This window comes from Crinia signifera, chromosome 6 (assembly GCF_055691185.1).
Source record: "Crinia signifera chromosome 6, ASM5569118v1, whole genome shotgun sequence".
Taxonomy (NCBI): Eukaryota; Metazoa; Chordata; class Amphibia; order Anura; family Myobatrachidae; genus Crinia; species Crinia signifera.
In genome coordinates, this window is record NC_139222.1 from 1,733,907 (window position 1) to 1,746,641 (window position 12,735).

The window sequence follows — 12,735 nt, forward strand, 5'->3', positions numbered from 1 at the left end:
TCACTGGCCTCCCACACTACCAGCTCCCTCCCCTCCAGTCTGTCCTCACTGGCCTCCCGCACTACCAGCTCGCTCCCCTCCAGTCTGTCCTCACTGGCCTCCCGCACTACCAGCTCTCTCCCCTCCTGTCTGTCCTCACTGGCCTCCAGCACTACCAGCTTCCTCCCCTCCAGTCTGTCCTTACTGGCCTCCAGCACTACCAGCTCGCTCCCCTCCAGTCTGTCCTCACTGGCCTCCCACACTACCAGCTCCCTCCCCTCCAGTCTGTCCTCACTGGCCTCCCGCACTACCAGCTCTCTCCCCTCCTGTCTGTCCTCACTGGCCTCCAGCACTACCAACTTCCTCCCCTCCAGTCTGTCCTCACTGGCCTTCAGCACTACCAGCTGGCTCCCCTCCAGTCTGTCCTCACTGGCCTCCTGCACTACCAGCTCCCTCCCCTCCAGTCTGTCCTCACTGACCTCCCGCACTACCAGCTCTCTCCTCTCCAGTCTGTCCTCACTGGTCTCCCGCACTACCAGCTCACTCCCCTCCAGTCTGTCCTCACTGGCCTCCCGCACTACCAGCTCGCTCCCCTCCAGTCTGTCCTCACTGGCCTCCCGCACTACCAGCTCGCTCCCCTCCAGTCTGTCCTCACTGACCTCCTGGAATTCCAGCTCGCTCCCCTCCAGTCTGCCCTCACTGGCCTCCTGCACTACCAGCTCGCTCCCCTCCAGTCTGTCCTCACTGGTCTCCCGCACTACCAGCTCGCTCCCCTCCAGTCTGTCCTCACTGGCCTCCAGCTCTACCAGCTCCCTCCCCTCCAGTCTGTCCTCACTGGCCTCCCGCACTACCAGCTCCCTCCCCTCCAGTCTGTCCTCACTGGCCTCCAGCACTACCAGCTCCCTCCCCTCCAGTCTGTCCTCACTGGCCTCCTGCGCTCCCAGCTCGCTCCCCTCCAGTCTGTCCTCACTGGCCTCCCGCACTACCAGCTCCCTCCCCTCCAGTCTGTCCTCACTGGCCTCCCGCACTTCCAGCTCGCTCCCCTCCAGTCTGTCCTCACTGGCCTCCAGCACTACCAGCTCGCTCCCCTCCAGTCTGTCCTCACTGGCCTCCCGCACTACCAGCTCCCTCCCCTCCAGTCTGCCCTCACTGGCCTCCTGCACTACCAGCTCCCTCCCCTCCAGTCTGCCCTCACTGGCCTCCTGCACTACCAGCTCGCTCCCCTCCAGTCTGTCCTCACTGGCCTCCCGCACTACCAGCTCCCTCCCCTCCAGTCTGTCCTCACTGACCTCCCGCACTACCAGCTCGCTCCCCTCCAGTCTGCCCTCACTGGCCTCCCGCACTACCAGCTCGCTCCCCTCCAGTCTGGCCTCCCGCGCTACCAGCTCGCTCCCCTCCAGTCTGTCCTCACTGGCCTCCCGCGCTACCAGCTCCCTCCCCTCCAGTCTGTCCTCACTGGTCTCCAGCACTACCAGCTCTCTCCCTTCCAGTCTGTACTCACTGGCCTCCCGCACTACCAGCTCCCTCCCTTCCTGTCTGTCCTCACTGGCCTCCAGCACTACCAGCTCCCTCCCCTCCAGTCTGTCCTCACTGGCCTCCCGCACTACCAGCTCCCTCCCCTCCAGTCTGTCCTCACTGGCCTCCAGCACTACCAGCTCGCTCCCCTCCAGTCTGTCCTCACTGGCCTCCCGCACTACCAGCTCCCTCCCCTCCAGTCTGCCCTCACTGGCCTCCTGCACTACCAGCTCCCTCCCCTCCAGTCTGCCCTCACTGGCCTCCTGCACTACCAGCTCGCTCCCCTCCAGTCTGTCCTCACTGGCCTCCCGCACTACCAGCTCCCTCCCCTCCAGTCTGTCCTCACTGGCCTCCCGCACTACCAGCTCGCTCCCCTCCAGTCTGCCCTCACTGGCCTCCCGCACTACCAGCTCGCTCCCCTCCAGTCTGTCCTCACTGGCCTCCCGCGCTACCAGCTCGCTCCCCTCCAGTCTGTCCTCACTGGCCTCCCGCACTACCAGCTCCCTCCAGTCTGTCCTCACTGGTCTCCAGCACTACCAGCTCTCTCCCTTCCAGTCTGTACTCACTGGCCTCCCGCACTACCAGCTCCCTCCCCTCCTGTCTGTCCTCACTGGCCTCCCGCACTACCAGCTCCCTCCCCTCCTGTCTGTCCTCACTGGCCTCCAGCACTACCAGCTCCCTCCCCTCCAGTCTGTCCTCACTGGCCTCCAGCACTACCAGCTCCCTCCCCTCCAGTCTGTCCTCACTGGTCTCCCGCACTACCAGCTCCCTCCCCTCCAGTCTGTCCTCACTGGCCTCCCGCACTACCAGCTCCCTCCCCTCCTGTCTGTCCTCACTGGCCTCCAGCACTACCAGCTCCCTCCCCTCCAGTCTGTCCTCACTGGCCTCCCGCACTACCAGCTCCCTCACCTCCAGTCTGTCCTCACTGGTCTCCCGCACTACCAGCTCCCTCCCCTCCAGTCTGTCCTCACTGGCCTCCCGCACTACCAGCTCCCTCCCCTCCTGTCTGTCCTCACTGGCCTCCAGCACTACCAGCTCCCTCCCCTCCAGTCTGTCCTCACTGGCCTCCCGCACTACCAGCTCGCTCCCCTCCTGTCTGTCCTCACTGGCCTCCCGCACTACCAGCTCCCTCCCCTCCAGTCTGTCCTCACTGGCCTCCCGCACTACCAGCTCCCTCCCCTCCTGTCTGTCCTCACTGGCCTCCCACACTACCAGCTCCCTCCCCTCCAGTCTGTCCTCACTGGCCTCCCGCACTACCAGCTAGTTCCCCTCCAGTCTGTCCTCACTGGCCTCCTGCACTACCAGCTCCCTCCCCTCCAGTCTGTCCTCACTGGTCTCCAGCACTACCAGCTCCCTCCCCTCCAGTCTGTCCTCACTGGCCTCCCGCACTACCAGCTCCCTCCCCTCCAGTCTGTCCTCACTGGCCTCCCGCACTACCAGCTCCCTCCCCTCCAGTCTGTCCTCACTGGCCTCCCGCACTACCAGCTAGTTCCCCTCCAGTCTATCCTCACTGGCCTCCCGCTCTACCAGCTCCCTCCCCTCCAGTCTGTCCTCACTGACCTCCCGCACTACCAGCTCCCTCCCCTCCAGTCTGTCCTCACTGGCCTCCCGCACTACCAGCTCCCTCCCCTCCAGTCTGTCCTCACTGGCCTCCAGCACTACCAGCTCCCTCCCCTCCAGTCTGTCCTCACTGGCCTCCAGCACTACCAGCTCCCTCCCCTCCAGTCTGTCCTCACTGGCCTCCCGCACTACCAGCTCCCTCCCCTCCAGTCTGTCCTCACTGGCCTCCCACACTACCAGCTCCCTCCCCTCCAGTCTGGCCTCCAGCACTACCAGCTCGCTCTCCTCCAGTCTATCCTCACTGACCTCCAGCACTACCAGATCGCTCCCCTCCAGTCTGTCCTCACTGGCCTCCAGCACTACCAACTCGCTCCCCTCCAGTCTGTCCTCACTGGCCTCCAGCACTACCAGCTCGCTCCCCTCCAGTCTGTCCTCACTGGCCTCCCGAGCTACCAGCTCGCTCCCCTCCAGTCTGTCCTCGCTGACCTCCCGCACTACCAGCTCGCTCCCCTCAAGTCTGTCCTCACTGGCCTCCAGCACTACCAGCTCGCTCCCCTCCAGTCTGTCCTCACTGGCCTCCTGCACTACCAGCTAGTTCCCCTCCAGACTGTCCTCACTGGCCTCCCGCACTACCAGCTCCCTCCCCTCCAGTCTGTCCTCACTGGCCTCCCGCACTACCAGCTCGCTCCCCTCCAGTCTTTCCTCACTGTCCTCCCGCACTACCAGCTCGCTCCCCTCCTGTCTGTCCTCACTGGCCTCCAGCACTACCAGCTCCCTCCCCTCCAGTCTGTCCTCACTGGCCTCCCGCACTACCAGCTCCCTCCCCTCCAGTCTGTCCTCACTGGCCTCCCGCACTACCAGCTCGCTCCCCTCCAGTCTGTCCTCACTGGCCTCCCGCACTACCAGCTAGTTCCCCTCCAGTCTGTCCTCACTGACCTCCAGCACTACCAGATCGCTCCCCTCCAGTCTGTCCTCACTGGCCTCCAGCACTACCAACTCGCTCCCCTCCAGTCTGTCCTCACTGGCCTCCCGAGCTACCAGCTCGCTCCCCTCCAGTCTGTCCTCACTGGCCTCCCGCACTACCAGCTAGCTCCCCTTCAGTCTGTCCACACTGGCCTCCCGCACTACCAGCTAGCTCCCCTTCAGTCTGTCCTCACTGGCCTCCCGCACTACCAGCTCGCCGATTCGGCATGAAAAGCCGGCGGTCGGGATCCCGGCGTTCAAAATCCCGACGCCGGAATCCCGACAAGGGGGGGAACGTGGATCGTCCCCCCTTGCGGGCTCGCTACGCTCGGCACACTAATTTATTCTCCCTCCGAGGGTGTCGTGGACACCCACGGGGGGAGAAAGTGTCGGGATTTCGGCATCGGGAATTTGAATGCCGGGATCCCGACCGCCGGGATTTAAACTGCATCCCGAGCTCGCTCCCCTTCAGTCTGTCCTCACTGGCCTCCAGCTCAATTAATCTGTCCTCAGTGCTGCTGCTGCCCGGCTCGTCTTCCTCACCATACGCACTATATCCCCTCTCCTACATACCCTACACTGCCACCCCACTGATGCAGTTGTCCTTATTTACCATGTACTTGCCCTAAATTGCCTAGTACGTCTTACTTATAAATAATAATAATTCCCAGCAGTCACCTCTCCAGTCAGCAGCTGAATGATCTTGTTGGTGAGTTCCAGAATCTTATAGTCATTATGCCTGCTATATATCAGTGAGTGAGGTGGAGGCCCCTTGCTGGGGCTCTGGGTCCTGCTCAGTCCTCCTGACACACGGGGACGAGTGCTGAGTGTTTCACACTCACCGGTTGATTTCTTTATAACTGCATAATCCTGCGTATTGGGGGAGACATCAAATATCATTATATACAATCCCAGATCCCCCTCACCTCCCTATACCTGTATTATTACTATAGATATAAGTGATGTCACTGTCACCTCCCTGTATTATTACTATAGATATAAGTGATGTCACTGTCACCTCCCTGTATTATTACTATACATATAAGTGATGTCACTGTCACCTCTCCGGTCACCTCCCTGTATTATTACTATAGATATAAGTGATGTCACTGTCACCTCCCTGTATTATTACTATACATATAAGTGATGTCACTGTCACCTCCCCGGTCACCTCCCTGTATTATTACTATAGATATAAGTGATGTCACTGTCACCTCCCTGTATTATTACTATACATATAAGTGATGTCACTGTCACCTCCCCGGTCACCTCCCTGTATTATTACTATAGATATAAGTGATGTCACTGTCACCTCCCCGGTCACATCCCTGTATTATTACTATAGATATAAGTGATGTCACCTCCCCGGTCACGTCCCTGTATTATTACTATAGATATAAGTGATGTCACTGTCACCTCCCTGGTCACGTCCCTGTATTATTACTAATGATATAAGTGATGTCACTGTCACCTCCCCGGTCACGTCCCTGTATTATTACTATAGATATAAGTGATGTCACTGTCACCTCCCCGGTCACGTCCCTGTATTATTGCTATAGATATAAGTGATGTCACTGTCACCTCCCTGGTCACATCCCTGTATTATTACTATAGATATAAGTGATGTCACTGTCACCTCCTCGGTCACGTCCCTGTATTATTACTATAGATATAAGTGATGTCACGGTCACCTCCCTGTATTATTACTATAGATATAAGTGATGTCACTGTCACCTCCCCGGTCACCTCCCTGTATTATTACTATAGATATAAGTGATGTCACTGTCACCTCCCCGTTTTATTACTATAGATATAAGTGATGTCACCTCCCCGGTCATGTCCCTGTAATATTACTATAGATATAAGTGATGTCACTGTCACCTCCCCGGTCACCTCCCTGTATTATTACTATAGATATAAGTGATGTCACCTCCCTGGTCACATCCCTGTATTATTACTATAGATATAAGTGATGTCACTGTCACCTCCCCGGTCACATCCCTGTATTATTACTATAGATATAAGTGACGTCACTGTCACCTCCCTGGTCACTTCCCTGTATTATTACTATAGATATAAGTGATGTCACGGTCACCTTCCCGGTCACGTCCCTGTATTATTACTATAGATATAAGTGATGTCACTGTCACCTCCCCGGTCACCTCCCTGTATTATTACTATAGATATAAGTGATGTCACTGTCACCTCCCCGGTCACATCCCTGTATTATTACTATAGATATAAGTGATGTCACTGTCACCTCCCTGTATTATTACTATAGATATAAGTGATGTCACTGTCACATCCCTGTATTATTACTATAGATATAAGTGATGTCACTGTCACCTCCCGGTCACGTCCCTGTATTATTACTATAGATATAAGTGATGTCACTGTCACATCCCTGTATTATTACTATAGATATAAGTGATGTCACTGTCATCTCCCCGGTCACCTCCCTGTATTATTACTATAGATATAAGTGATGTCACTGTCACCTCCCGGTCACGTCCCTGTATTATTACTATAGATATAAGTGATGTCACTGTCATCTCCCCGGTCACCTCCCTGTATTATTACTATAGATATAAGTGATGTCACTGTCACATCCCTGTATTATTACTATAGATATAAGTGATGTCACTGTCACCTCCCTGTATTATTACTATAGATATAAGTGATGTCACTGTCACCTCCCTGTATTATTACTATAGATATAAGTGATGTCACTGTCACATCCCTGTATTATTACTATATATATAAGTGATGTCACTGTCACCTCCCCGGTCACATCCCTGTATTATTACTATAGATATAAGTGATGTCACTGTCACCTCCCTGTATTATTACTATAGATATAAGTGATGTCATTGTCACGTCCCTGTATTATTACTATAGATATAAGTGATGTCACGGTCACCTCCCTGTATTATTACTATAGATATAAGTGATGTCACTGTCACATCCCTGTATTATTACTATAGATATAAGTGATGTCACTGTCACCTCCCCGGTCACATCCCTGTGTTATTACTATAGATATAAGTGATGTCACTGTCACCTCCCCGGTCATGTCCCTGTATTATTACTATAGATATAAGTGATGTCACTGTCACCTCCCCGGTCATGTCCCTGTATTATTACTATAGATATAAGTGATGTCACTGTCACCTCCCCGGTCACATCCCTGTATTATTACTATAGATATAAGTGATGTCACTGTCACCTCCCTGTATTATTACTATAGATATAAGTGATGTCACTGTCACCTCCCTGTATTATTACTATAGATATAAGTGATGTCACTGTCACATCCCTGTATTATTACTATATATATAAGTGATGTCACTGTCACCTCCCCGGTCACATCCCTGTATTATTACTATAGATATAAGTGATGTCACTGTCACCTCCCTGTATTATTAGTATAGATATAAGTGATGTCACTGTCACCTCCCCGGTCACATCCCTGTATTATTACTATAGATATAAGTGATGTCACTGTCACCTCCCCGGTCACGTCCCTGTATTATTACTATAGATATAAGTGATGTCACTGTCACCTCCCCGGTCACGTCCCTGTATTATTACTATAGATATAAGTGATGTCACTGTCACCTCCCTGTATTATTACTATAGATATAAGTGATGTCACTGTCACCTCCCCGGTCACCTCCCTGTATTATTACTATAGATATAAGTGATGTCACTGTCACCTCCCCGGTCACGTCCCTGTATTATTACTATAGATATAAGTGATGTCACCGTCACCTCCTCGGTCACGTCCCTGTATTATTACTATAGATATAAGTGATGTCACGGTCACCTCCCCGGTCACTTCCCTGTATTATTACTATAGATAAGTGATGTCACGGTCACCTCCCCGGTCACTTCCCTGTATTATTACTATAGATAAGTGATGTCACGGTCACGTCCCTGTATTATTACTATAGATATAAGTGATGTCACTGTCACCTCCCCAGTCACGTCCCTGTATTATTACTATAGATATAAGTGATGTCACGGTCACCTCCCCAGTCACCTCCCTGTATTATTACTATAGATATAAGTGATGTCACTGTCACCTCCCCGGTCATGTCCCTGTATTATTACTATAGATATAAGTGATGTCACGGTCACCTCCCTGTATTATTACTATAGATATAAGTGATGTCACCTCCCTGTATTATTACTATAGATATAAGTGATGTCACGGTCACCTCCCTGTATTATTACTATAGATATAAGTGATGTCACTGTCACCTCCCCGGTCACCTCCCTGTATTATTACTATAGATATAAGTGATGTCACGGTCACGTCCCTGTATTATTACTATAGATATAAGTGATGTCACTGTCACCTCCCCGGTCACCTCCCTGTATTATTACTATAGATATAAGTGATGTCACGGTCACCTCCCTGTATTATTACTATAGATATAAGTGATGTCACCTCCCTGTATTATTACTATAGATATAAGTGATGTCACGGTCACCTCCCTGTATTATTACTATAGATATTAGTGATGTCACCTCCCCGGTCACGTCCCTGTATTATTACTATAGATATAAGTGATGTCACTGTCACCTCCCTGTATTATTACTATAGATATAAGTGATGTCACCGTCACGTCCCTGTATTATTACTATAGATATAAGTGATGTCACTGTCACCTCCCCGGTCACCTCCCTGTATTATTACTATAGATATAAGTGATGTCACTGTCACCTCCCTGTATTATTACTATAGATATAAGTGATGTCACCTCCCTGTATTATTACTATAGATATAAGTGATGTCACGGTCACCTCCCTGTATTATTACTATAGATATTAGTGATGTCACCTCCCCGGTCACGTCCCTGTATTATTACTATAGATATAAGTGATGTCACTGTCACCTCCCTGTATTATTACTATAGATATAAGTGATGTCACCTCCCTGTATTATTACTATAGATATAAGTGATGTCACGGTCACCTCCCTGTATTATTACTATAGATATTAGTGATGTCACCTCCCCGGTCACGTCCCTGTATTATTACTATAGATATAAGTGATGTCACTGTCACCTCCCTGTATTATTACTATAGATATAAGTGATGTCACCGTCACGTCCCTGTATTATTACTATAGATATAAGTGATGTCACTGTCACCTCCCCGGTCACCTCCCTGTATTATTACTATAGATATAAGTGATGTCACTGTCACCTCCCTGTATTATGACTATAGATATAAGTGATGTCACTGTCACCTCCCTGGTCACGTCCCTGTATTATTACTATAGATATAAGTGATGTCACTGTCACCTCCCCGGTCACCTCCCTGTATTATTACTATAGATATAAGTGATGTCACTGTCACCTCCCTGTATTATTACTATAGATATAAGTGATGTCACCTCCCTGTATTATTACTATAGATATAAGTGATGTCACGGTCACCTCCCTGTATTATTACTATAGATATTAGTGATGTCACCTCCCCGGTCACGTCCCTGTATTATTACTATAGATATAAGTGATGTCACTGTCACCTCCCTGTATTATTACTATAGATATAAGTGATGTCACCGTCACGTCCCTGTATTATTACTATAGATATAAGTGATATCACTGTCACCTCCCCGGTCACCTCCCTGTATTATTACTATAGATATTAGTGATGTCACTGTCACCTCCCTGTATTATGACTATAGATATAAGTGATGTCACTGTCACCTCCCTGGTCACGTCCCTGTATTATTACTATAGATATAAGTGATGTCACTGTCACCTCCCCGGTCATGTCCCTGTATTATTACTATAGATATAAGTGATGTCACTGTCACCTCCCCGGTCACGTCCCTGTATTATTACTATAGATATAAGTGGTGTCACTGTCACCTCCTCGGTCACGTCTCTGTATTATTACTATAGATATAAGTGATGTCACTGTCACCTCCCCGGTCACCTCCCTGTATTATTACTATAGATATAAGTGATGTCACGGTCACCTCCCTGTATTATGACTATAGATATAAGTGATGTCACTGTCACCTCCCCGGTCACGTCCCTGTATTATTACTATAGATATAAGTGATGTCACTGTCACTCCCCTGGTCACGTCCGTGTATTATTACTATAGATATAAGTGATGTCACTGTCACCTCCTCGGTCACGTCTCTGTATTATTACTATAGATATAAGTGATGTCACTGTCACCTCCCCGGTCACCTCCCTGTATTATTACTATAGATATAAGTGATGTCACCTCCCTGTGTTATTACTATAGATATAAGTGATGTCACGGTCACCTCCCTGTATTATTACTATAAGTGACATCACTGCGATGCCCCAGACCCCTCACCTCCCCGGTCAGCAGATGAAGGATCTCCAGGGTGACAGATAACAGTTTCTCAGTCAGGAATCTCCGGTCCTTCTCCATCCTCGGGGAATCTGTATACATTACGTGTCTCATCCTCATGTGACTTATATAGAAGACTCTGGTTCCTGGACACCGCTGCTCCTGGAATACATAATAATAATACTGTAGACGCCGGACTCTGTACGATCTGACAGCCCTGCCCTGATGGCAGCACAACGCTGGAACAACCCACCCCCCACCGTCACCATTACAGCCGGACAGTAGACGCACACATCTGCCACCTATTCAGAGCGAGGTCAAAGCATGTGGGCATCCCAACATCTCGGTAATTGGTGGGCATAAAAACAAGAGGGGTGCCACACATCATCCCTGGCCAGCCAAGTACCGAGTGCCCGATCCCCCCCACACACTGCCGTTCCCTCTTACCGCTTACGGTAAAGCCACCGTTACTCACGTTACACATTCCGGCTTCCCGTATTCACAACACATAACAGAGAGAGTTGGACTTGGGTGGGGTTTGTACTACAACCATATCTATATTGCTATGCAAAACTAGAGTGGACAGTATTTACCCTGCACAGAAACAAAATAACTCACCCAAATGTAGCTCTCTATATACATTACATCTGCCCCCTGCAGTGCAGCATTGTTCTGTCCATTAGAGAGAGAATATGCTTTTGCAAATGAACCAGAATCAGGCCCTTAATGTTATTCCAGAAAATGAGGACACCACAGGCTGCTCTCCCTGTACAATAACAGGACACCACAGGCTACTCCCCCTATATAATGATAATAATAATAATAATAATAAGACACCACAGGCTGCTCCTCCTGTATAATAATAACAGGACACCACAGGCTGCTCCTCCTGTATAATAATAACAGGACACCACAGGCTGCTCCTCCTGTATAATAATAACAGGACACCACTGGCTGCTCCTCCTGTATAATAATAACAGGACACCACAGGCTGCTCCTCCTGTATAATAATAACAGGACACCACAGGCTGCTCCTCCTGTATAATGATAACAGGACACCACTGGCTGCTCCTCCTGTATAATAATAACAGGACACCACAGGCTACTCCTCCTGTATAATAATAACAGGACACCACAGGCTGCTCCCCCTGTATAAAAATAACAGGACACCACAGGCTGCTCCCCCTGTATAATAATAATGACACCACAGGCTGCTCCACCTGTATAATAATAATAATAATAATAACAACAACAACAGGACTCCACAGGCTGCTCACCCTGTTTAATAATAACAGAACACCACAGGCTGCTCCCCCTGTATAATAATAACATGACACCACAGGCTGCTCCCCCTGTATAATAATAACATGACACCACAGGCTGCTCCCCCTGTATAATAATAATAACAGGACACCACAGGCTGCTCCCCCTGTATAATAATAACAGGACACCACAGGTTGCTCCCCTGTATAATAACAGGACACCACAGGCTGCTCCCCCTGGATAATATGAGGCACCACAGGCTACTCCACCTGTATAATATCAAGCACCGCAGGCCGCTCCCCCTGTATAATATCGGGCACCACAGTCTGCTCCCCTGTATAACATCAGCACCGCAGGCTGCTCCCCCTGTATAATATAAGGCACCGCAGGCTGCTACCCCTGTAAAATATCAGGCACCGCAGTCTGCTCCCCCTGTATAATATAAGGCACCGCAGGCTGCTCCCCCTGTATAATATAAGGCACCGCAGGCTGCTCCCCCTGTATAATATCAGGCACCGCAGGCTGCTCCCTCTGTATAATATCAGGCACCGCAGGCTGCTCCCCCTGTATAATATCAGGCACCGCAGGCTGCTCCCCCTGTATAATATAAGGCACCGCAGGCTGCTCCCCCTGTATAATATCAGGCACCGCAGGCTTCTCCCTCTGTATAATATCAGGCACCGCAGGCTGCTCCCCCTGTATAATATCAGGCACCGCAGGCTGCTCCCCCTGTACAATATCAGGCACCGCAGGCTGCTCCCCCTGTACAATACCAGTACCTGCTGCTCGCAGACACAATGCCTTCTCCGTTTGTAGAAAGGGCAGGGACGAAATTGTGAGCCCGGAGCGGAAGTTGAGGGTAGCGCGCAGAACGGAAGTAAGGCCGGAATTTGGATGGAACGCAGAATACGGAAGATAAGTGAAACGCAAAGCACGCCAAAAGAGTGGAACGCATAGAGCGGACGTCATGTGGAACGCACAGAGCTGATGTCATGTGGAACGCACAGAGCGGACGTCATGTGGAACGCACAAAGAGGAAGTTGGGTGTGTTTCGGGCGGAAGCCTGGCCGTTGAGTTTAGTTATTTGCTAGAACCACGTGGTAAAAA

At 50.7% G+C, this 12,735-nt stretch overlaps 1 protein-coding gene across 1 annotated transcript in view; it reads right to left on the bottom strand.

The window, feature by feature from the left end:
• Window positions 1–12,602, bottom strand: part of LOC146009805 (uncharacterized) — a 77,705-nt gene extending 65,103 nt beyond the window's left edge. The window contains exons 1-3 of the mRNA XM_083150285.1: window positions 12,408–12,602; window positions 10,369–10,527; window positions 4,696–4,887 (exon numbers count right to left, since the gene is read on the bottom strand). Of these exons, the coding sequence (XP_083006411.1) occupies window positions 4,696–4,887; window positions 10,369–10,485 (309 nt within the window). The 5' untranslated portion in view covers window positions 10,486–10,527; window positions 12,408–12,602. The remainder of the gene's footprint in view (window positions 1–4,695; window positions 4,888–10,368; window positions 10,528–12,407) is intronic.
• Window positions 12,603–12,735: the final 133 nt, after the last annotated feature.